Genomic DNA, 19,961 nt, shown 5'->3' with positions numbered 1-19,961 from the left:
GAGGGCAGCCCAGGAGAACACCCCACGAGGACACCCCGGGAGAGTCGCCCTGCCAGCAACCCCGTCGCCGCTCACCCCCGGCCGCTTCAGCCCCGCACCCCTCGCCTCCCCTCACAGGCCAGGCCAGCCCCGCTGCTCCCCACCGCGACCCTGTCCCCCGCTCTGCGGCGGCCCCTCACCTCGCTCCTGGCCCCGGCTCGCCGACTCCCCCCTCCCCAGCCCAGCCCTACCTCACCCCCGCCCCGCTCCCACCTCCGAGTCGGGCCTCTCGGCGGCCGCCATGTCCGGCGCGGCCCCGCCCCGCGCCCTCTGACCTCCGCCCCTCGCGGCTGACCCGGAAGCGCCGCTCTCCCGTGGCAACGGAGCGGTGCCGCCATGCAGGTGAGGGGCGCCGGGCCGCGCTGGGCCGGGGCTGAGCGCGGCTGCGGCCCGTCCGAGGCCCGTCCGAGGGCAGCGGGGCGCGGGCCGGATCGGGGACGGGGCGGGGCGGGGCGGGGCGAGGAGGCGCGGAGCTGCAGGCCCGCCCGGGCCGCTGCCGGGGCCTTGCTGCGGGCGGGCGGCCAGCGCGGCCTGCGGGAACCACGGGGCTCGGCCTGAGGCGGCGCCCAGCGTTGCCGCCGCCTTCGGCCCGGCCCTGGCGGGGGCTGTGGCCGCCGAGCGGCGATTCCCCCGCCGGCTGCGGCGGTGATTGCTGCCCGTCCTCGGCCCCTCTGCTCCCCAAGGGCCAAACCCACCCTGGGCTGAAGCAGCCTGGGTGGGAGACCGAGCTGGCCATCGGGCCGCTGGTGCGATGCTTTCCTGGGCAACAGCCTCCTCTTGCTACACGGCTGCAGGGTGAGTGCGTGGGGAGCTCTGAGTGCACCTTTCCCACTCGGCCCTTGCTGCAGCCAGAGTCGTAAGACCGAAGGTCCACCGGCCCAGCAGCCTGGCTTTGCCACTAGCCAAGAAGCCAATGCCCAAAAGAAGTTGTGAGAGCAAAATAAGCTGCTGGTGTCATTCTGTGTAAACTATTGCTAGTGCATCCTTTGTGTTTAATAGCCTTGAATGAATTTTCATTGATAGAAGGAGGATCTAGTTACTTTTTGAAGCGCTGTGAATTTTTGGCATCTGTAATGTCCAATGGAAAAGAGTTGCAGAGGTTAATGACAGGTTAACGAGCTGTAAAGATCCACCTCTTTTGGCTTGTTTGAAACCGCTACCTGGTGGCTTCATGCAAGTCTCCTGGTTGTCCTCCCAGAAAAGAAAGTGAAAATGGCTTGTCCTGTAATTCCTCCTCTGTTGGGTTTGTTATATTGTCTCCTCATTTCAGCCACTTTCACATGCTGGTCTCTTTTCTGTTTTTAACTGCTGCATCTATGGAACTGATCAATATTCTTGATCATCCTTGTTGCCTTTATTTGTACAAATTCCTACTATATCCCTTTTCAGTTGGCGAGACAAGATTGACACATAATATTCGAGATGCATTTATACAATGACATAATGATGCTTAGTTTTCTGTTGCTTTCCTAATAAATCCTATTATTGCTTTTACTTCCTTGGCTTCTTCTTGAACCTTGGGCAGATGTTTTCATGGTTTACCCTCAGATAATCCCAAGATCTTGTTTCTGACTGATAATGTTATTGGCTCAGAGAATGTCATTGTGTACGGAAAGTCAGGATTGTTGGGGGGTTTTTTCCCTTTGTTTTGCCATGTGCGTTGCTTTACATTTACCTGCTCTGCGTTTCACCTTTACCCCTCAGTTTCTCCGTATCAGGCGGTCCTTCAGCAACCCCTCCCATAAGCCCTACCTTTACTATCTCAGGGCAATTTAGCATAGCTAACAAACTCCTTAAAGCACCGCTTGAATATAGCACGTGCCTGCGAAAGGCACAGCATTCCTTGGGAACACTGGTCAGTCTTATTGCATGCGTGCTTTGCAGTGCTCACGTCTGCTTCCACCTCTTAATGGCTTTGGAGAGAGCCTGCGAAAGGAGGCTTGGAGTATGCTGCTGCCACAAGGGCAATGCATGTGCAATAGGATTTCATTCACCGTCTTGAGGGCTGCTTGGATAAGCACAGGCAACAGGCCAGGTGAAATGTGAGTGCATATGCCTGGCCCCCCTGCAGTAAAACACTGGCTACCAGCCCAACTTGTAATACAGGCATTAGTTCTTCTTGCACAAACACAGTGCACATGAACAGTTGTAGGCTCATTTCTTAATTGCACAGGAACTGACTAGTCCCATCACAAGATGGAGGAGAATGGGTTTATCTCGACGTGGAACACCCAGCAATCTGCTCCGTGAATCCTCTCCGTGGACTGGGGATCAAATTTTAACAAAGATGACTCAGCTGTTTCTTCTAAGGTGGTCAAGTGAGGTGAAGTCTGAAAAAAAAGCCTTTATAGTCTTGTCAGACTTGTCAGACTATAAATAAAATAGAATAATTTTGTGTTCTCATGAACATGGAAGATACCTGATAATCTCGCCAGTGAAGGTCACACTGGTCCAGTGTATTTAAGCAGAACAACAACAAACCCAATAGCAAGCATGCCAACAGCCTGAGTCACTCTGTCTGCTTTCCCAGTCGGCATTCCCTCTCTATTATTTTATTGCTTTGTCCCACCCTCCTCATCGTTTATTATTGTACGGTTCTCGACTTACATGAGCAGTTCATTAGGGCTGACACTTTAATTACATTTTGCACAATACTATAGTATGAATAAGTTAGAATAGATAAGATTCTAGAGGGTTTTTGCAAGAGGCAAGAATATGCCTTGGTGTCTTTGGGAACAGATCCCCTGTCCTGACACTTTGTCACCATCCTCCCTCACCCAGGGATCTCAATGGAAAAGATTATTTAAACAACATAATCCAGAGCAAAAGGCAGGAAGGGATGTGTGCGTGTGTCGGTGTGTGCGGTCTCTGTCATGGCAGGGCCTCCTGCAGCCGACAAGGCACAAGTAGAATAGGAGCTGCCAGTTTCTTTAGCAGCTGGAAGCAGCACTTGGGCAGGAAGAAAGTAAAGAGTGAGGTGAAGGGCAGAAACTGGAGTCTTTAGGCCATGAATGTGATACTCATTGTGCAAAGGGCTGTTTTGGATGAAGACATCACTGTGCCCACGTCTGCTGTCAGAAGAGGTTAAGGGAATGCTAGTCTACTTTGAGTTGGGTTAGCTTAAATGGCTCACAAAGATGGCGTGAGCTAACTTTGATGACTTTGCCTGATGTGGTAAAAAGCAGATGTAAGTGATAATGTCTTCACTACACTCCTCCAGATCTTAAAGAGGACAGCTAGCCAAGGGTTTGTCTCAGGCACAAGTCTCTTGTCTAAGTGTTCTGACCCAAGGGGAAGAGGTCAGTGTGAAACTATAGGATATTTATCTCCAGAGTCTCTGCTTCCCCTGAAAAGGAGGCTCTCTGTAGGAGCGATTGGACTATGGATGCATGTGTGTGGAAGGTGTTAAGCTTTGTCCTCATCCCATGTCTTTCCTGCCTTTTCTTAGAGAGAGGAGAAGCAGCTGGAGCTGACCCTGGAGGCACTCATCAGTCAGGTGGCTGACCTGAAGAACTCCTTGGTCAGTTTTATCTACAAGCTGGAGAACGAGTATGACCGACTCACATGGTAAGGTGTCTCACAGAGCTGGGGACACTGTCAATCGCTGCTGAAGCTGTTCCAGGCTCGGCTCAAAGGACCACAAAGTATAATTAAAAACCATTAGCCTATTGTTGGTACGTTTAAATTTGCTTATCACATTTCTGCTGGAGGAACCACTACGCATCTTCCACCAGAAAACCAGTTGAAATCCATTGGTTTCATGCTTTATAGTAATGGGGTCATGCTAATACCTTTTAATCTAGATGCTTTATGGGAACTTGTGTAGTTACTTGCATCTGCAGTGACTGGAAGCTTCTCAGACAAAATATCTTAGAGACCCACATACATGATGGTTCTATCTGTATTTCTTGAGCTTTCTGGCTTTTTCTGGCTCTGGTATAAACTGAGCTCTTGTGTTTTGCTGGTTCTGCATGTTTTACCAGATAGTTTGAGAGACTTGCAAGGTGGCATTCTCTTCCTGATGGAGCATAAAGATGTTATATCTACAGCTTAATAAACTATGTAGTATCTTAGACAGTGTCTACCACTGCAGCAAAGCTTCATGGGCAGTTAGTGTTTATAGTTAATGTTGCAGAAGGCAGGAGAGGTGATGAATCGCCCAGAGAGAGCAAGCTGCAGGGGACCTCCTTGACAAGATTAACAGTTATTTTGCTTCATTATTCCTTAGTCTGGATGCTGAGCTATAAATATTGTCTCTCCTGGCTGCACTGCTTAGGAGTGGAATTTTTTCTCAGACCTTGCTCTAGAATTGCACTGGGAGAGTTAGTGATAAGGCAGGCATTGCTTCTGTGTATGTTACTGAAATCCCAAACAACTGCCACTTCCAATAGTACTGCGTGTAATGTCCCTGAGCTATTTGCAGCATTGTGTGTAGGGACTGGAATTTGTCCACGCCTGCACATTCAGCCCTAGGTTTTACTGCTTACTGTCTGGAGTAGATGATTGGTTTGAGGAGTAATGGTGTTATTTCCTCCCTTCCCAGCCATTTGAGTGAAGAAGAGATAAAGGCCATCTGTGGCATTCGTTTCCATGTTCTGTCCTCTTTATTTGCTTTCCCAGGCCTTCAGTTCTGGACAGCTTTGCATTGCTCTCAGGGCAGCTGAACACCCTGAATAAAGTGTTAAAGCATGAGAAGACCCCACTATTGCGAAACCAGGTTATCATACCCCTAGTGCTGTCTCCAGACCGCGATGAGGAGATCATGGTAAGAAACTTCCCTCTGAGTGTTGGCCCTGGCGTATCAGAAAGTGGTTGTGTATCTGCTCCAGCTTGCCATTCCTTTGTGCTTGGCATTCCTCAGCTCTGAGTGTAGAGAAAGAAGAGGTGATGAGTAGTTCTTCCTGGGAGCTGCTTTGCTGGGAGGCTTTCACTACAAACACTTCCACTGGATACACTTTACAGGAGTGTTCTTGTTCATAAAAATGTTATTTTCATGATGTTGGGGCTGAAAGAGATAGTATCTTGTTGTGTAACTGGGGGGTCTCCTTGCAAGCTCCTGTTTTTCTCTGCTGTAGCTGTACTGTTTCTGTCAGACATCTGCATCTAGACATCTGCATCTAGACTTGCACTGTCATCTGACCAACATGGGGTGTGTTACAGAACCTCTGGCGTGTGCTGGCAATGTTTATTCTCTGTTTGAGTGAGAAAACATTTCAGCTGATCATGGCCATGCTGGTGGCATTGCACTGCAGACCCCGGTGGGTTGCTCTGACTAAACAGAGGGACTAAACCGGCACAGTGCAAATCCCTAGACAAATTGTTGAAACTTCCTAATGCTCCCTAGATCGAGGTTCCCCTACAGCATGCTACTACCCTTGTTCCAGCACCATCATCTGTGCTCTGGTCTTGAGCTGTCTGAGTGCTGGGCTGGAGGAGGAGGCTCTGAGTGTGTCTTGTCCAACTGTTGCAGCGGCAAACAGAGGGGCGTGTGCCGGTTTTCAGCCATGAGGTAGTGCCTGACCATCTTCGAACTAAGCCTGACCCTGAAGTGGAGGAGCAGGAGAAGCAGCTGATCACAGATGCAGCTCGAATTAGCCCTGATGTGGCACAGGTAGGTGAAGAAGTTTGATACTTCTGTCTCTTAGTCCTCGGGCACAAGATGCCTTTTAACTCTTGCTTCCTTCACCCGTCCACCTGACAGTTTTCTTTTGTGCTGTGTCCTTTTCTGCCTGAGATTTCTCCCACTGACTCTAGCTGAGGTTTGGGTTCCTCCACAGTTTCACAAAGCAAGGGTATCCATCCCACTGGCTGTTCACAGGAGGTGCCATCAGACCAGTCAGAGAAAGGCGAAGGCTATGCCATCCCCATAACCCCCTCCTGCATGCCTTAGCACTGAGCCCTCTAAGCTCTGCTACCAAAGTGCTTATGTTTGGTTACGCAGACCCTGGGAAGAAAAAGCTTGTTCATTTACTTTGCTGACTTGTACTGAGTTGGAGGTATCCTGGAATTTTCTGATGGTTTTCATTTTTCAGAAACAGATCCAAAGTCTGAACAAAATGTGCTCAAATCTGCTGGAGAAAATCAGTAAGGAGGAGCGTGAATCTGAAAGTGGAGGTATGTCACTGAGGTGGAAGTGGGGTACAGGGTCCAAGCAGCAGGCTTGAGAGAGTAGTGGCAAAATAGGTAAATCACAGAGCCTGAAGCATGGGAAATGCAGATCAGCATAGACGAAAACATTCCAGAAGATGCAAGATTGGCTCTCCTGGAGCCTCCTAATTTGAAACGAGGTCCTGTGGGTGTGATGTGTCCTGCTTGTGTGACCTGTGCATGGCTGGAGGGTCATTCCGACCCTTTGCCATACCCCCTGTGAGGAGGTGGTAAGTATTTACCAAGAAAACATCCCAATCAACTTGGATTAATAAAAATGGCTGTGAAAATGCAGTGGCAATGAATGGGAAATCCCTTAGCTATGTTCTGAATGAGTCCACAGCATGTTTGTTGTCAGGCTCTTGTGTAATGTCCTCTAGATGATGGCTGCTTCAGACTCATGGTCAGCCTGTTCCGGTTCTGACTCTGATGCTGGACATCCTTATTTTATCAGTCTTTGCTATCAGCTGTCCACTATTCCTGGGAGTGCTAGGCACAACTCTCAAAGGTAGTAGTGTTTTTTTTTTTCCTCAGCTTTTGACACACATATAATGTAAGCAAGGACCCAAGCACAGGTTCTGGCTGGTTTCTGGGATTAATAGTATAACTGGGCAGGTGTATGGTAGAAAAACTTGCAGACACCATGCTGCTCATGAGCCTCCAAAAGAGGATGTTGCCATTGTTTATCTAAAACACAGTACTTGTTACGTGCAGGACAGGAGGATTCAGCATGGAAGAGCCTTTAGTGGGAACATTCTTATGGGCATGGAGGAGTTGGCTCCATCTGTTCTCCTTCCCTGAGCAGCGTATGCCCTGCTCTCAGTGGAGAACCTCTTGGATCACGACTGTCTCTGGATTTTGCAGCTTCTTTGACCCTGCTGAGGCTCTTAGGTCAGCTTTCTAGAAGCTGATCTCTGCTACATGCACCAAAATATCAGACAAGTAAACTCAGGATCAGCTATGCTACTTTTTAGACTTGATTGCTAAAATGCTTCGAAATCACTTCTTTTTCTACAGGTTTACGACAGAACAAGCAGACTTTCAACCCTGCAGATACCAATGCGCTGGTAGCAGCTGTGGCCTTTGGCAAAGGATTGTCAAATCGGCGACCCCCTGGCTCTGGAGGATCTGTCCAGTCAGGCCAACCAGGAGCTGGTGCCATCATTGCAGGTGCTTCAGGCATGCAGCAGGTCCCAATGTCAGGTGCACCAGCTCAGCAGCAGCCAATGCTAGCAGGAGTGCAGATGGCACAGGCAGGACAGCCAGGTAAATAAGTTGCATATCTGAGAGTGATTGAAGTGCAGAGAGCAAGAAAGACAGATGCAGACGTAGAGATCCTTCCCCAGTCACCTTTTAGACACAACTGAGTAAGAGGTTCCTTTCTGGCTTTAATAACACGAATCGGGTTGTAACAGTGGAGTAATACCTGTTCAGAGGTTGAAACGGATCCCAGCCACCCAGCTTCAGCTTCTTAACTCACACTGCAATACCATTTTAATAACAGACTTAGTGAACATAGGAATCCATATGGAGGGAGGTCACAACGTAGTTTTGCAGGGATCTGTGCTGGGGGTTTTGCTGTCAAATTTAAGTTGTGGCCAGGCAATAAAGTGGAAAAGTTTGATGATAATGAGTTATTTAAGATAAGAAAAAAACAAAGGCTGTCTGTAAAGAGTCACAGAAAGATTTCACATACCAATCTAATCTAATCTAATATTATTATTCACTTAATAATAGTAGATTACATTTGTATTAATTAGAAAGTGAAACACACAGGCATAGCAATTTGACTTTACATGTGTAGCACCTGGACTCTAATCTAGTTACTTGTATTTGGGAAGTAGATATATGATATAATAGTTCTGCAAAGACATTAATTGGATGTTCAGTTCGGGCAAAAATGCAAACCAAATGTAGGAATTACTAGAAAGGGAACAGAGAAACAAGGATATCAGTAGGCCGTTCTATAAATCAATTGGGCACCCACACCTTCAATATTATATGCAGTTCAGATCTCTTCCCTGCTACTGCGGATAGCTTTGGGGTAGAGAGAAGACAGTATAGAAGCCTATAAAATCCCAAATTGTACACAGCAGGTGAATGGGGAATGATTGTTCACTGTTTCCCATGATACAGAAAGATCAGTGAAAGTGCACCAATGAAAAATATCAGCTTGTAGATTCAAAACAAAAGGGAGATACTTTTCTGAATACTAAATAATTACACTGTAGAGCACATTGACAAGTGTGTGATAGGTACATAAAGTTAATGTGAGATGGAAAAGTAAGTAAATAGGCAAATTTCTGGATGAAAAATCAGTCAACAGCTAACCCTGAAGACACCATCTCTGACTCCCAGGTCCCTGAGCCACACTGTGTTGGAAGCTGAGGGGGTATTCTGCAGAGGTATCACTGCAGGCTTGCCCTGTATTCCTCCTTAAATGTCCTCTGCTGTCAGAAATGGGTTTGGCCTGGGGGACCTGCAGGCCTAACCCTGTACTGTATTTCTTATGTTCACATTAATTGAGATTTTGGATGTCAGATATGCTAATTGGTGTTTTCTTGCCTGTATAATGACTGTTGTTCAGAAATGAACTTGAGCAACAATATTAATCCTAAGTTAATTATCTGTTTATGTAAGAGTGAGAAAGTAATTTCCACTGTGATTTGGAAACAAAGGCAGCCCCTGTGATTTCTGGTGGCATACCCACAAACACTGTCTGCAGGGTGGGAAGACAGTTGCTGCTGTACATCAAGCAGAGTGCGCTGGTGACAAGAGCACTTGTCCAGCCTGTGTCACCAGGAAGTTCCCTTTTGATAAAAGCAGCTATACTGGGTTTCACCAAAGGTCAGTCACGCTATCCTGCTTTTGATAGTGCCTATAGCCAAGGCTGAAAGAATACAAGAACACAGATATATCCTGAGAGCAGTTGTTGTTTAGGGATTTTAAGCCAGAGTTTGGTTTGAGACCAGTGGGTATAACAGCTATCAATTTCCACAGTTCCTTTTTGAATTACAATTTAGACTTCTACAACACCTATGGCAATATGTCCCACAGCTTTATCACAGTTTGCTTAACAAAATTCCTTTTTATGTTTAAGTCTTTTGCCTGATAATTTTATCGCATGTTTCCTTTTTACCTGTCTTGTGAGAAACTGAATTCCTCAGTTACTTTCTACTTACTAGTTTTCATTTTTTGGAAGTCTGTCATGCTCTCTTCCCTTTGTCCGTCTTTTTTTTTTTCCCCAGCTAATGAGTCCTATTCTGTTTATCTGTCCTTGTGTGAAAATTATAATGTATCTTGGACTATCCTTGTCACTCTTACCTGCACCTTTTCTGTTTGTTTTCAAGACTGGAAACACCAGAACCACTCACAGTATTCCAGATGTGGGTGAACCATACAGTCCTGTTCACTCTTCCTTTTGCAGTAATGTCTAACAGTATTTGTCTGCCAGTTGTTAGCACTGAAGTGGTATCAGATTGCCTGCCAATTCATTGCAGGCAGTTACCTGCTGTGGATATGTTTGAGCAAATTTAATAATCTTTATTCTTTTAGCCATTTGCTTGTCAAATCTTTTCTTGTCCTGCTGCACTACAGTTTTAATTTTCAGAAGCTGTCCTTTTTTTCTGTTCTAATTTGAACACACATTCCACTTTCTGAAGGAGTGTTCTTTCATTATCCATCTGTGCTGCTCTTTAATCACTGTCCTTTTGTTTATTTTTCTGATCATCTTAGTTTTGTCTAGCACTGTACACTTATTGTGAGCTGCTAGTACGATGTCTTTGAACACACTCCCATGCGTGATTGGTATCAGCAAAGAGTAATAATGCCTGAGGTGGATGTGGTTAAGAGAAATTAAGAGATCTGCGAGAGGCTTTAAATGTATGCTGTGACTATAAATAATGCTGCATGGAAGGGAATACAGGCTCTTGTGTTTGCCTCTGAAATGGAAGTGGAGATCAGTCTGGGTACTTCTGTGAGTGCTGCTGCCAGCAACTTCTATGCAGCTGAAGAGGTCCCACACGCCTGTAGGAGCCTTCTGACAAAGAGAAAGACTTGTTTAAAATGGAACAAGAATAGAATTTGAGGGGATAGCAGGGGGACACAGGAATTGTCAAGGAGATTACTCAACAGAGAAAGATTGAGTGTGCTAGGTCAGAAGCTGGAAGATGCTGTAGCAGATAAGCCTAGTGTGGTACCTGGAGTGGAACAGGAAAAGCCCAGACAAGGTTGTTGTGAGTCTTGCATCCTCCTGAGCAAATGTCCTCTCATACAACTGATTTTACACTGCTTTTTCTTTTTTCTCTCTCCAGGAAAAATGCCAAGTGGCATAAAAACAAATATCAAATCTGCCTCAATGCATCCATACCAGAGATGAGCTGAGATGAATCAGACCCAGGGAACAGCAGTTTCCAGCATTGCTCCTGCTGCAACCACCACATATGGATTCCTTCTAGGACTGCCAAGTCCCTTCAGATACCCACACACCATATCCAGGGAGCTAGGGGTTATGAGGCCCTTCCCTGGGTTTTATTTAGTGCTGGGTGGCTTGTTTGGAGCTGCTAGTGGCCATGTCTCCTGGACAGAAGTACTTCTCTGTTCAGTCAGAGCAGAGGACTTTGCTTCTGATATTAATCCCATCTCCTTTAGGTCTGTCCTGGAAGACACCTACTCTTTCCTAATAGAGTACCTGAAGAGCTGCATGGAGCACTCTGCTCCTTGTTTCTGCTTGTTCGCTCGGGATGTTCTTTCTTTACTCCCTCAATAAAGACATTGTTCTGCACACTGTGAGACACTGGTGTCCATCTCTCAGGCCATAAGGACTCATTTCCCTTTGGGTAAGGCTACAGAGCAGCTCCCATCTAAAATAAACATGAAATGTTAGAGGCTGAGTGCTGGAGCTGCAGGCTTATGCGTAAAGAGCTGTTAAAAAGTGAGTCAGCAGGGTACAAACATAAGCGGTAAACATCTTGCTCATTGTAAACGCATTATGATTATTCCCCAGAAAGCAACACACTGGGAAAGACTATTACAAGGCCCACAGCAAGAAGGCAGCAGTTCAGGAACAGAGGCACAGAGCTTTTGTATTCTGATGCTGCTGCAAATCCCAGCTGGATCCGATTTCCCTTCCATAGTTCTCTGCTTCTGTGTTTCCTACAAAGTTTCTTAGCTACTTCTGGATTAATACATCACTTCAGAGAGATATTTCAATCTGCTTAGGACCATGGCACCTCTGAATTGGCCAGGGTCTGAGATCCGGCCCATTTCTCTTTGGAGCTGGGCATTGTGAAGCCATCGCTGTTCTACTTTCTGCCCTTGAGCTGTAACATGCAATCTGCCTAATGAAAGATTCCTCTGAGAATAAAGGATTGGGGAACGCATGCCCACAGACCACATCAGTACATATAGCACTATGCTAAAGACAACCGTCGTGCCTCTTGCTGCTCTTGCCTGGACTTCCCTTTGACTTGTGGTGAAAGCCAGCAGTGTATGTTACTCAATAGTATCTGTCAGCAATCTTATGGGTGAGGAAATCCCCACTCAGCAGATAGAGCCTGCAGCTGCTCCTGTGCTGCTTGCCTCTGAGCTAATCGGATCCAGCTTAATTGTGGAGGCTGTGGGCCATTCTCCCAAAACAAAACCTTCCACAAAGCTGGGACTAGGGCAGTTATTGACCCACTTTGATGTGCGGGCCCTTGAAAAGCACTGAGCTGGGAAGTAGAAAGTTGAGATAGAAGCACAAGCAGCTTATATGAGAAGCAAAGCCGCTCCACTATGAGTGAGCCCAGTGATGTGTCTGCAATGGCACCAGCCCAGCCGGACTGATGGGATTGCTTTTTGCTCCTAATGAACATGGAGCTCTCGGCTCTCTTGGGAGCCGCTGACTGTGGTGGGGAGCTGGTGTGAAGGCAGGGGCACGCTGCTGGCTCCAGCGTGAGCGTTTTGTGCGATGCCTGGAGCCTGATGGCAGGGGAGTGGGAGCCTGCAGGGCTATACCCTGTGATGGGCTGAGTACTGCCAGGATTGCTGTTCCCTGCTCTATCTCGTGTCTCTGCTTTGGTCGGGAAGGAAGGCAAAAAACTGTCAGAGGAATGTGTGTCAGATCCCTGGCACTCGTCATCCATGGAGCCTCAGCTCTAGGACACTGCTTCTCTTCGTGCTCCCAGACTGGCTTCCTTACAAAGCTAAAATGTCTCAGCACAGGAGTGCCAGGGCCAGCAGCTCGCCGGGGCAACTCGGGCAGCCTGGGACATGGGCAGAGCATGGCTGCCTGCTACTCACGCTAACCTGGCTTTCCCGAACATGCCTCTGGTGGGGCAGGCCAGACCTTTCACACACTTGGACGGGAGGAAGGGAAATACAGGCAGGGTTTTTTTCCGTAGATTATAGCACCAGGGAGGCTGACTAGGCTCGCCAGCGTAACTTCCTGCATGACACAGGCTGCTCTGAATTAGCTCTTGTGTAAATTAGAGCACTGTTAGGAAAACAGTTGATCTTCAACTGACACATCTCTGCTACGGTGGCTGGTAGGTTGTTTTAAAGGTTAATTTTCTTATTGCACCTTATATTGAGGCTGCATTTCTTTAATTCCCTTCAAGTCGCTGGATCTCTTCAGCCAGGGAGTGTGCCCCTGAGCTTTGAGTCCCAGAGAGAGGAGACGGATATTATGATCAAGCTTTCCTGATCCTTTTTTACGATAAACTGAACTGATGAAAGTCCCTTTTGCTTTAAGGCATATTTTCCATTTTCCACTTCTTGGCTCATGTCCAAATCTTCTTATGCATCCGCGTCCTTTGGGACACTGGACTAGGACACGCTATTCTAATTGTGGGAATGGGAATTTCAAATGCAGAGTGACTTTAACCTCTTATCCAGTCGCTGCTAGTGCTTGAATGTTTAAACAGGGAACTGGAACAGGCCTTTTACCCGTAAAGTCACAGTGGAAATTCACGGTCCACTGCTTGTCACCATGGCCTGCAAGTCCAACAGGGATTCACCATTCCTGCTGCACTGTGTCAGAATAAAAGCACAGCCCTGCTGGGTCAGGGCAAAGGCTTGGTCTGTGCCCTGCTGCGGCAGGGGCCCAGCAGCCGCTCAGGGAAGAGCGCTCTCCCCGCAAGCACAGGATGTGCTGCCACGCTGAGCCCTCAGGGTTTTTTCCCCTACCTTGTCCAATCACTTTTTGAACTCGTCTCTTCCTAGTAGGACAATTTCGGCAAGGAGGAGGCTCAGCCCTGGGGTGGCAGGTGCTGCCAGGCTGTCTGGGCCCCAGCTAGGGCACAGGATTGTGATGGAGAGCACAGGCACTGGTTTGTTCCGGCCCCCCAAGGTCCTCCTCGGTACCAGTTGGGCTCTAGTGCAGAGGATGGACACCTTTCGTTGCATGGCACCACTGCCCCAGGGATCCCAAGGGCTCCAGATCGCTGACGTGCCCCCGGCTCCCGGGACAGCACGCGTTACCCATCATGACTTCGGTTCCTTCAAGGTCATTGGCTTTACACTATTGAACACTCCTGCTAGAAACACATCCTCGGTGCCAATTCCCTGGGGAGCATCTCCTCTGCTGCCTCGCACTTGGCCAGGTCGCCGGCACTTTCATTCCTTGATCGCACACACCGCTGTACCGGCCAGCTCGCTCTCTGATAGTTAATAATATAGAGTGCTGCAGGAATTATCATGTTAGTTTGACAGGTTTACTGTCTGTAATCCCTGGTAATTGGTATTTGTATTTCCCTGCTTTAAGTCTTTACCAATACAATTACATAGATGCAGTCATTATTTTACATGGGGTGGCTGTTGAATAGACACACCTGTTTACAAGGCCATCCTGTTTACTTTTTTAAAATGCTGGCATAACATCACCTTGCTTGTTCTCTGGAGATTCTCCAGGCTTCCTTGTCTTACTGAATGTCAGCATTAATCGTTTGGATTTTTAAAAACAGATTTTTTTTTTTTTTTAATTTTGAGATGCAGGATACCTGGACTGCTGAGTTTTTAACATTTGCCTTATGCAACTGTTGTTTAACATCTTCCTGAGTTACTTTTAGAGTGGAAAGCGTTTCACTCTCGTGACACGAATGCTTCATCTGGCTTCCTCCCAAACGCGGGAGCGAGATATTTATTGCCTTTCCTTCCTGCCCAGCTATCCACAGTCCCACCGTTCCCAGCCCGTATCGCACATCCATTTGTGCTGGGTGGTACCCACAGCCTGTCCTGCTGCTGCCCTGGGCCAGCTCGCCTCTGGAAGCTCGGCATGGTGCCACCACTTCCCTGTATCTCTCTGCATCCACTGATCAGCACAACTAACATCTGCTGTGTGTGTGTTCTCTTGTCCTGTCCCCAAGCAGAGATGTACACACAGGTGTCTTCTTTTCTTTAAAAAAGAAAACATAACACTTTGTTTGTTTTTTTAACCTACAGATCTTTTCAGTAGGTGTCATTAAGCCTTTATGGTGGAAGTAAAGTACATAAGGTATGAGGGGAGGTGTGACCAAAAAGATCAGTGGCATAGCTGAGGGAGGGGAACCTCTGCAGTTCTCCACTCTCTGTACCACAGCTAAGGCTGGAAGGCAGGGTCTCAGCGTGGGCTGGGGGGCTGGTTTCCATCCTGCTGCTAGGATGGAACCTTTCTGACAGAAACATCTGGGACCAAAGGAGAAGTCTTCCGGTGGTTGGGCTGAGGGAGCCTGAGCATTTTTTTATGCTAAGAAGCAACATAATGGGGTGTGTGCTGCCAAAATGTGCAAAGCCAAGTTTTGCATCTGCATTGCTCCCAAGGCAGCTTCACCTGCATCTCACAGAGGAGGGTCAAACACATGGAAGCAGCAGCAAAATGTGCATCTGAACCGGCCACTGAAAAGCTCGGAAACTGCCTGAAAGTCAAAAGCACAAACAGAGGGAAAATGGCCGAGTGGTGGAAGCAGCAACCCCAAGCTGGCTCTTGGCTTTCCCCTGGGCTCCCCCCACGAGCTTGGTGGTCCCAGGAGAGCCAGATGATGTCTACATGACAGCTGGTGCCCACAAATGAATATACAGGCACTTTGGAAAAATCCCATGGAGCTCCTCCTTTCAAACAAGTGCAATAAATCTTCATCTGCCTTTGAAGTAAAATGTCACCACTTTGTACCTCACATAGATGCTGTGGTAGGACATGCTTGAGAGAGGGGATGTTTGGATGTATTGTAATATATGCCATAAAAGTAGTTCAGGCTGATGTGACTCCACAGTTTGTTTATTGTCCTTATGATACTGTAGCTCCCGGTCCATGAACATTGCCTTGGTGGAAACCTGCACTTAGAAATTAATGTCAACCCGCAATTTGCTCAGGGGTAACTCTGTACATGAAGGAGTGCGTAAGAGTAATGCAAAGTGTGCTGGCTGGCCCCTCTGAAGGAGAAGCTTTTGTCTTTTTTTTTTGGTGTGTGTTTTTTAAAGAAAGGAAATTACTGCATGTATTTTTCTGACTGAGATGCATATTTTCCAAAGTCAGACGATCAAGAGCTGTGGTTCCTGCAGCAGCTATCTTGTCACTGCTGCTCAGATTCTGTCACTGATTTACTGGCTTGCTGCAAAGCTTCTCCCTTTGCTACCGTCATGTCCAAGCAGTTTCTGCACCGAATTAGCAGTGGTGCTAAGGCCCCACGGTGCTTCATGGTGTGGCAGCTCCTTTCGTCTGAGTGAAGAGTATACCCCAGGGTACTTTTGCATTTTTTTTTCACTGAGTGTTTGCTGGCCATGCTTGGGGCCAAAGGGGCATCGTTGCTGTCTGTGGGTGTTATTTTGAAGCTGCAGCATTTCCCAGGACGTTTCTTCTGAACCCAGACCTCCCCCTGCTATGCCTATTGCTAGGAGGCCTTGGTGGGATGTGTCTGTTGCCCACCCTGGCACGCAGCACGGAGGTGTTCTGTTCCTGTGGAAACTGGGCTTTGAAGCCTGCGGTGGATATTTATGTGAGTTTATTTTCAGTACTGATGTGCTACCGAAGTCAGGGTCCTGCTGTGTGGGATGGGAGAGATGGCTCTTGTCTCCTGCTCTGCTGCAGCAGCGTGGCGTAACTTCAAAGCACTGCCTAAAGAGCTAATGGCAGTAGGTAATACAGGACCAGCTTGTATCCCCCATGAGAAATGCATTCTGCGTAAGTGGGGCTGAGAAGACATAATTTTGGCTGTCTTGTTTTTGTGTATTTAGGTTCCCATGGGCATCACAGTGATAGACTCAGCCACAGTCATCACCATCATCGTAGCGCAGCCTGTTTTGCTCCAGCCAGCTGAACAACGCACCAGGTTATGACTCAGTTGTGTGGGGCTCCTGGGCAACATACATCATGTGCAGCCCCACGCTGCAGAGCTCCGGGTTGGGCAGGGAGTGGGGCAGGGGGAGCGAGGCAGCAGACCTGCAGCCCGTGCTTCTTCGGAAGCCCCAGCGCAGCTGCCAGGCCAGGAATGACTCACGAACTGGCTCTGTGGGTGCGCCCACCGTCACGCTTAACTGTTTGTGTTCACTCACACAGGGAATGAAAAAAAATAGGAATTAACAGGAATGCTCCAACCCATGATTTAAGCACACAGCTCTCTCTGCTTTGCCTCTTCGTGCCCTGTGCTTCCTGCTGTGTCTTCCCGGAGCTCGAGTGCAAGGTGCTCGTCCCCATACAGTGCAGGCACAAGGGCATCCAAGGAGGCTTGTGATATTCACCATCAACACTTTTTTGGAGAAGTGAGTATTTGCAGAAAGGAGGCCACTATGTTCTCTGCCCACTATCTCGGAGCAGTTTACTGCATATCTCCATTTCCCTCCTGGTTATATCTGTTCTTTCAAGGAAGGACGGTTGCTCCACTGCTGCTCGTCCGTGCCCCTCGGACCTGCCAGGCAGGCATGGGAGCCCACAGGTTCTCTTACCCCTCAATTTCCTTTTCCTGCCTACCCACCATGGGTTCTGGGATGCACTGTGCTGCTGACTGCACCAGTGGAGAACCTCGGAAGCACAGAAGATGCCAGACGGGCCAGGGAGGACAGCAGGCGCTGGGGAGCAGGCAGCGTCCCCCACCAGCCTGCAGCTCGGACAGGCAGGCAAAGCCCAGCCCTGGCTGGAGCTAAAACACCGCCTCATTTCACAGCAAAACAATCCCTCTTTGTGTGGCCTGTTCTCCCAGAACAATCCTCCACTCTGACAATGTCCTTTCTGTGGCTTAGTCCCCGCGACGAGCAGCGTGCTCCGCCTGATGCCTGGCAGCTTGCACCAGCGCCTGCCCACAGCCCTGCCACCCCACAGCTGAGACGCAGCACCTGGGACCCCCAGCCTGGGCAGCCTCTGCTTGGGACTCTGTGGTCTCTTCAGGTCCAGGCAAAGTCTTCTCAGGAATGTCTCCAGCAAACCCTGAGGCATGTAGGAGGTGTTTTTCTTCTGGCTTTGTTTGCCACAAGAAGATGCACAGCGTCGCTGCACCACACGTTAAGAGGGCAGCCCTGGGACGAAGTTGTGGAGCGTGGCATGTAGGAGTCACCAAATCTGACTGTAATCCCAACTGCCTGCTGGGAGTGGAGAAGTCACCCGGCTTTGCCAAGCTGCTCTCTCAGGCTCCAAGGAGTCTGGGGCAGGTTGCTGGAGCCAATCCTCTCCTGTGGGCTCTAAATCACAGAGATAAAATGAAATGGCTTCAGATGGAAAGGGAGATTCTGGGGATGAGCAGCATCAGGGCTTTCCTATCACCTGCAGTTTCTCTCTTCAGGAGCATGTGCCCATGAGACAGCCTTGAAAGCTCCCTGAGAAGGGGCAGTTTTCAGGTTCCTACCGTAGACAGAGCTCACAGAGCTGTCATAGTCTTCTGCCACGGTCTTCTGCCACGGCACGCTGCATGTGGATAGTCACAAATGCTTGCACTGGTGACCAAGGACTCCTGTTGTGCTGTATGTGTTGAAGCCCCCAAACCTCCTGACCCTTTCCAGCCTCCCACCAGCCCATTCTGGGCCTTGAGTTGGTCCTGCTGTGCCTGCTGCCATGCAGAGGCACTGAAAAAGGGGCTTCATCAGGCTTTTAGTCTCCTTGGGCGCCTTGCTCTGGCCATTGCTTTGCTGCCTGTTCCCCACCCAGGATTTGTGCGGATTTGGAACACTGTTATTCCGTAAGGTTATCCTGTAGGCCAGAGGAAAAAATGGGGATGCTTTAGCAGGTCCAGAGTGGGCTGTGAGACTTCTGACATGTCTGTGGAGGACCTTGGGGTGTCAGGCATTACTGGGGTGATGTTCCCAGCCTGCGGAGGTGAGTGTCAGGGCTCACACCAGAGAGGCTGCTGGCTTTTATGCAGCTGACAAAGAATTCTCGTCCCAGCAGGAAACCGCAGTCACGCGTGCTGCCCACCCCAGCTGGCAGGCAAAGTCCAGAAATCAAACACACCAGGGTGAAAGTCTGCCATCAGAGCATCTGTGCTCCAGCGCACCACCACTGCGCCTGCAAGCTTCTGCCTTCCCTTTTATCTCATGGTATGCCTTTTTCCAGGTGATGTTTTAAAGTAAAACTACAGCATCATGTTACAGCAGGGATTTCAGCTGGGTCATTTCGTGCCTGCTGGCTACAGAAATGTTGTGAGTTGTTTCCTGGTAGCTTGAGGGGCTTCTAGGGACTTTGGAGTCCAGGATTGAAGGTATTTCCTTGTCTTCTGGCTGAAGGAGAAGACGGCAACACTGACAGTGATGGGGTAACTGGCCTTTACTGCCAGGATGATTTAATCAGCATAAATAACAGACAAAAGTTTGCACAAGATGAGTCACTTGATGTTGATATCAGCCGTGGAAGGAGGAAGCACATCAGCCTGAGCTTAGCAAAGCATGCGCGCTCGAGCATGGTCTATCTGCCCATCTCCATTTGTTGAAATCCTGAGCCAACATTATGGAATTTAGTGGTCCTTCTGGCTCTGAGTAGTGTCATACATCTCCACTTTTAGTGGACATGAAAGCCTTGCTTTATTCTCTCAGTATAGACAGATGTGGTGTAGGCACATTTCTTGGAAGTTTTGGGGCTGCCAGCATAATCAGCTTGTCATTTTTTGTCATGGAGTCACAGAGAACGTGTGCAGCAATGACGTGTGGTTGACAGTGCTTTAGTGTCCCACCTCAGGCGAAAGGGAGAAGGGTTAAACAACATTAGAGAGCCAATTTACATTCAGTGTTTTTATCTGTCTCATCACATGCAAAATTGCTGGCTTTTCAGGATTGGAAAGAAAAGGATGGGAGGATCTGGACATCATCTTTTCACTCCCCAAGTGTAATAAGGTAGGTGAATTTGTTAACTCTGTATGTCAAAGACATTACTGAAAAATTACAGGGCCAAGTGTGCATGTGTTTAATTTCACTAAATTCATTTGGTCTTCTTATCTTTTAGATTTTTCAGGTTGGATAATGTCAATGTTTTTTGCCACATAAAAACCTCACGATGCAAGTTTTGAGTGTTTAAAAAAAAAAAAATCATATCCCTGCCCAGCTGCCTGGTGGCTCTAAGCCACTCTTCAAGACTGGCAGGAGCAGAAGGGTGCAACACTGAGAAAATGCACCAGCATCTCTCATCACATGCAGAAGAAATTATCGTTACTAATCCCTAAGGTCATAACCTTTCATTGAACTTCATTCCTTTTACATTGCTTAGTTCCTCCAGACCTTCTCATCTGATAGTCTGATAATGCTCTGCACTGATGATGGCTTCCATCTTTGTGCCTTCAGCAAGTTATACTAGTGCATGCCTGCTTTTTGCACCAAGATAGAGCAACAAAGAGAAAGGTGCACCT

At 48.2% G+C, this 19,961-nt stretch overlaps 2 protein-coding genes across 5 annotated transcripts in view; one reads left to right on the top strand and one right to left on the bottom strand.

Moving 5' to 3' along the window:
* SZT2 (SZT2 subunit of KICSTOR complex) overlaps positions 1-352 on the bottom strand; it is a 60,775-nt gene extending 60,423 nt beyond the window's left edge. For all 4 annotated transcript variants that reach the window (XM_068405822.1, XM_068405819.1, XM_068405821.1 and 1 more), the window contains exon 1: positions 253-352. In XM_068405822.1, the coding sequence (XP_068261923.1) occupies positions 253-282 (30 nt within the window). In that variant the 5' untranslated portion in view covers positions 283-352. The remainder of the gene's footprint in view (positions 1-252) is intronic.
* Positions 343-10,977, top strand: MED8 (mediator complex subunit 8). Its single transcript, XM_068405824.1, has 7 exons — positions 343-381; positions 3,488-3,606; positions 4,660-4,804; positions 5,510-5,650; positions 6,072-6,153; positions 7,204-7,452; positions 10,500-10,977. Exons 1-7 carry the CDS (start codon positions 376-378, stop codon positions 10,562-10,564), a joined length of 807 nt encoding a protein of 268 aa, XP_068261925.1. The 5' UTR covers positions 343-375; the 3' UTR covers positions 10,565-10,977.
* The last annotated feature ends 8,984 nt before the right edge of the window (positions 10,978-19,961 follow it).

The sequence above is a fragment of the Nyctibius grandis genome, chromosome 8 (genome assembly GCF_013368605.1).
Source record: "Nyctibius grandis isolate bNycGra1 chromosome 8, bNycGra1.pri, whole genome shotgun sequence".
Lineage (NCBI taxonomy): Eukaryota > Metazoa > Chordata > Aves > Nyctibiiformes > Nyctibiidae > Nyctibius > Nyctibius grandis.
This window is presented reverse-complemented; position numbering and strand designations above follow the sequence as displayed.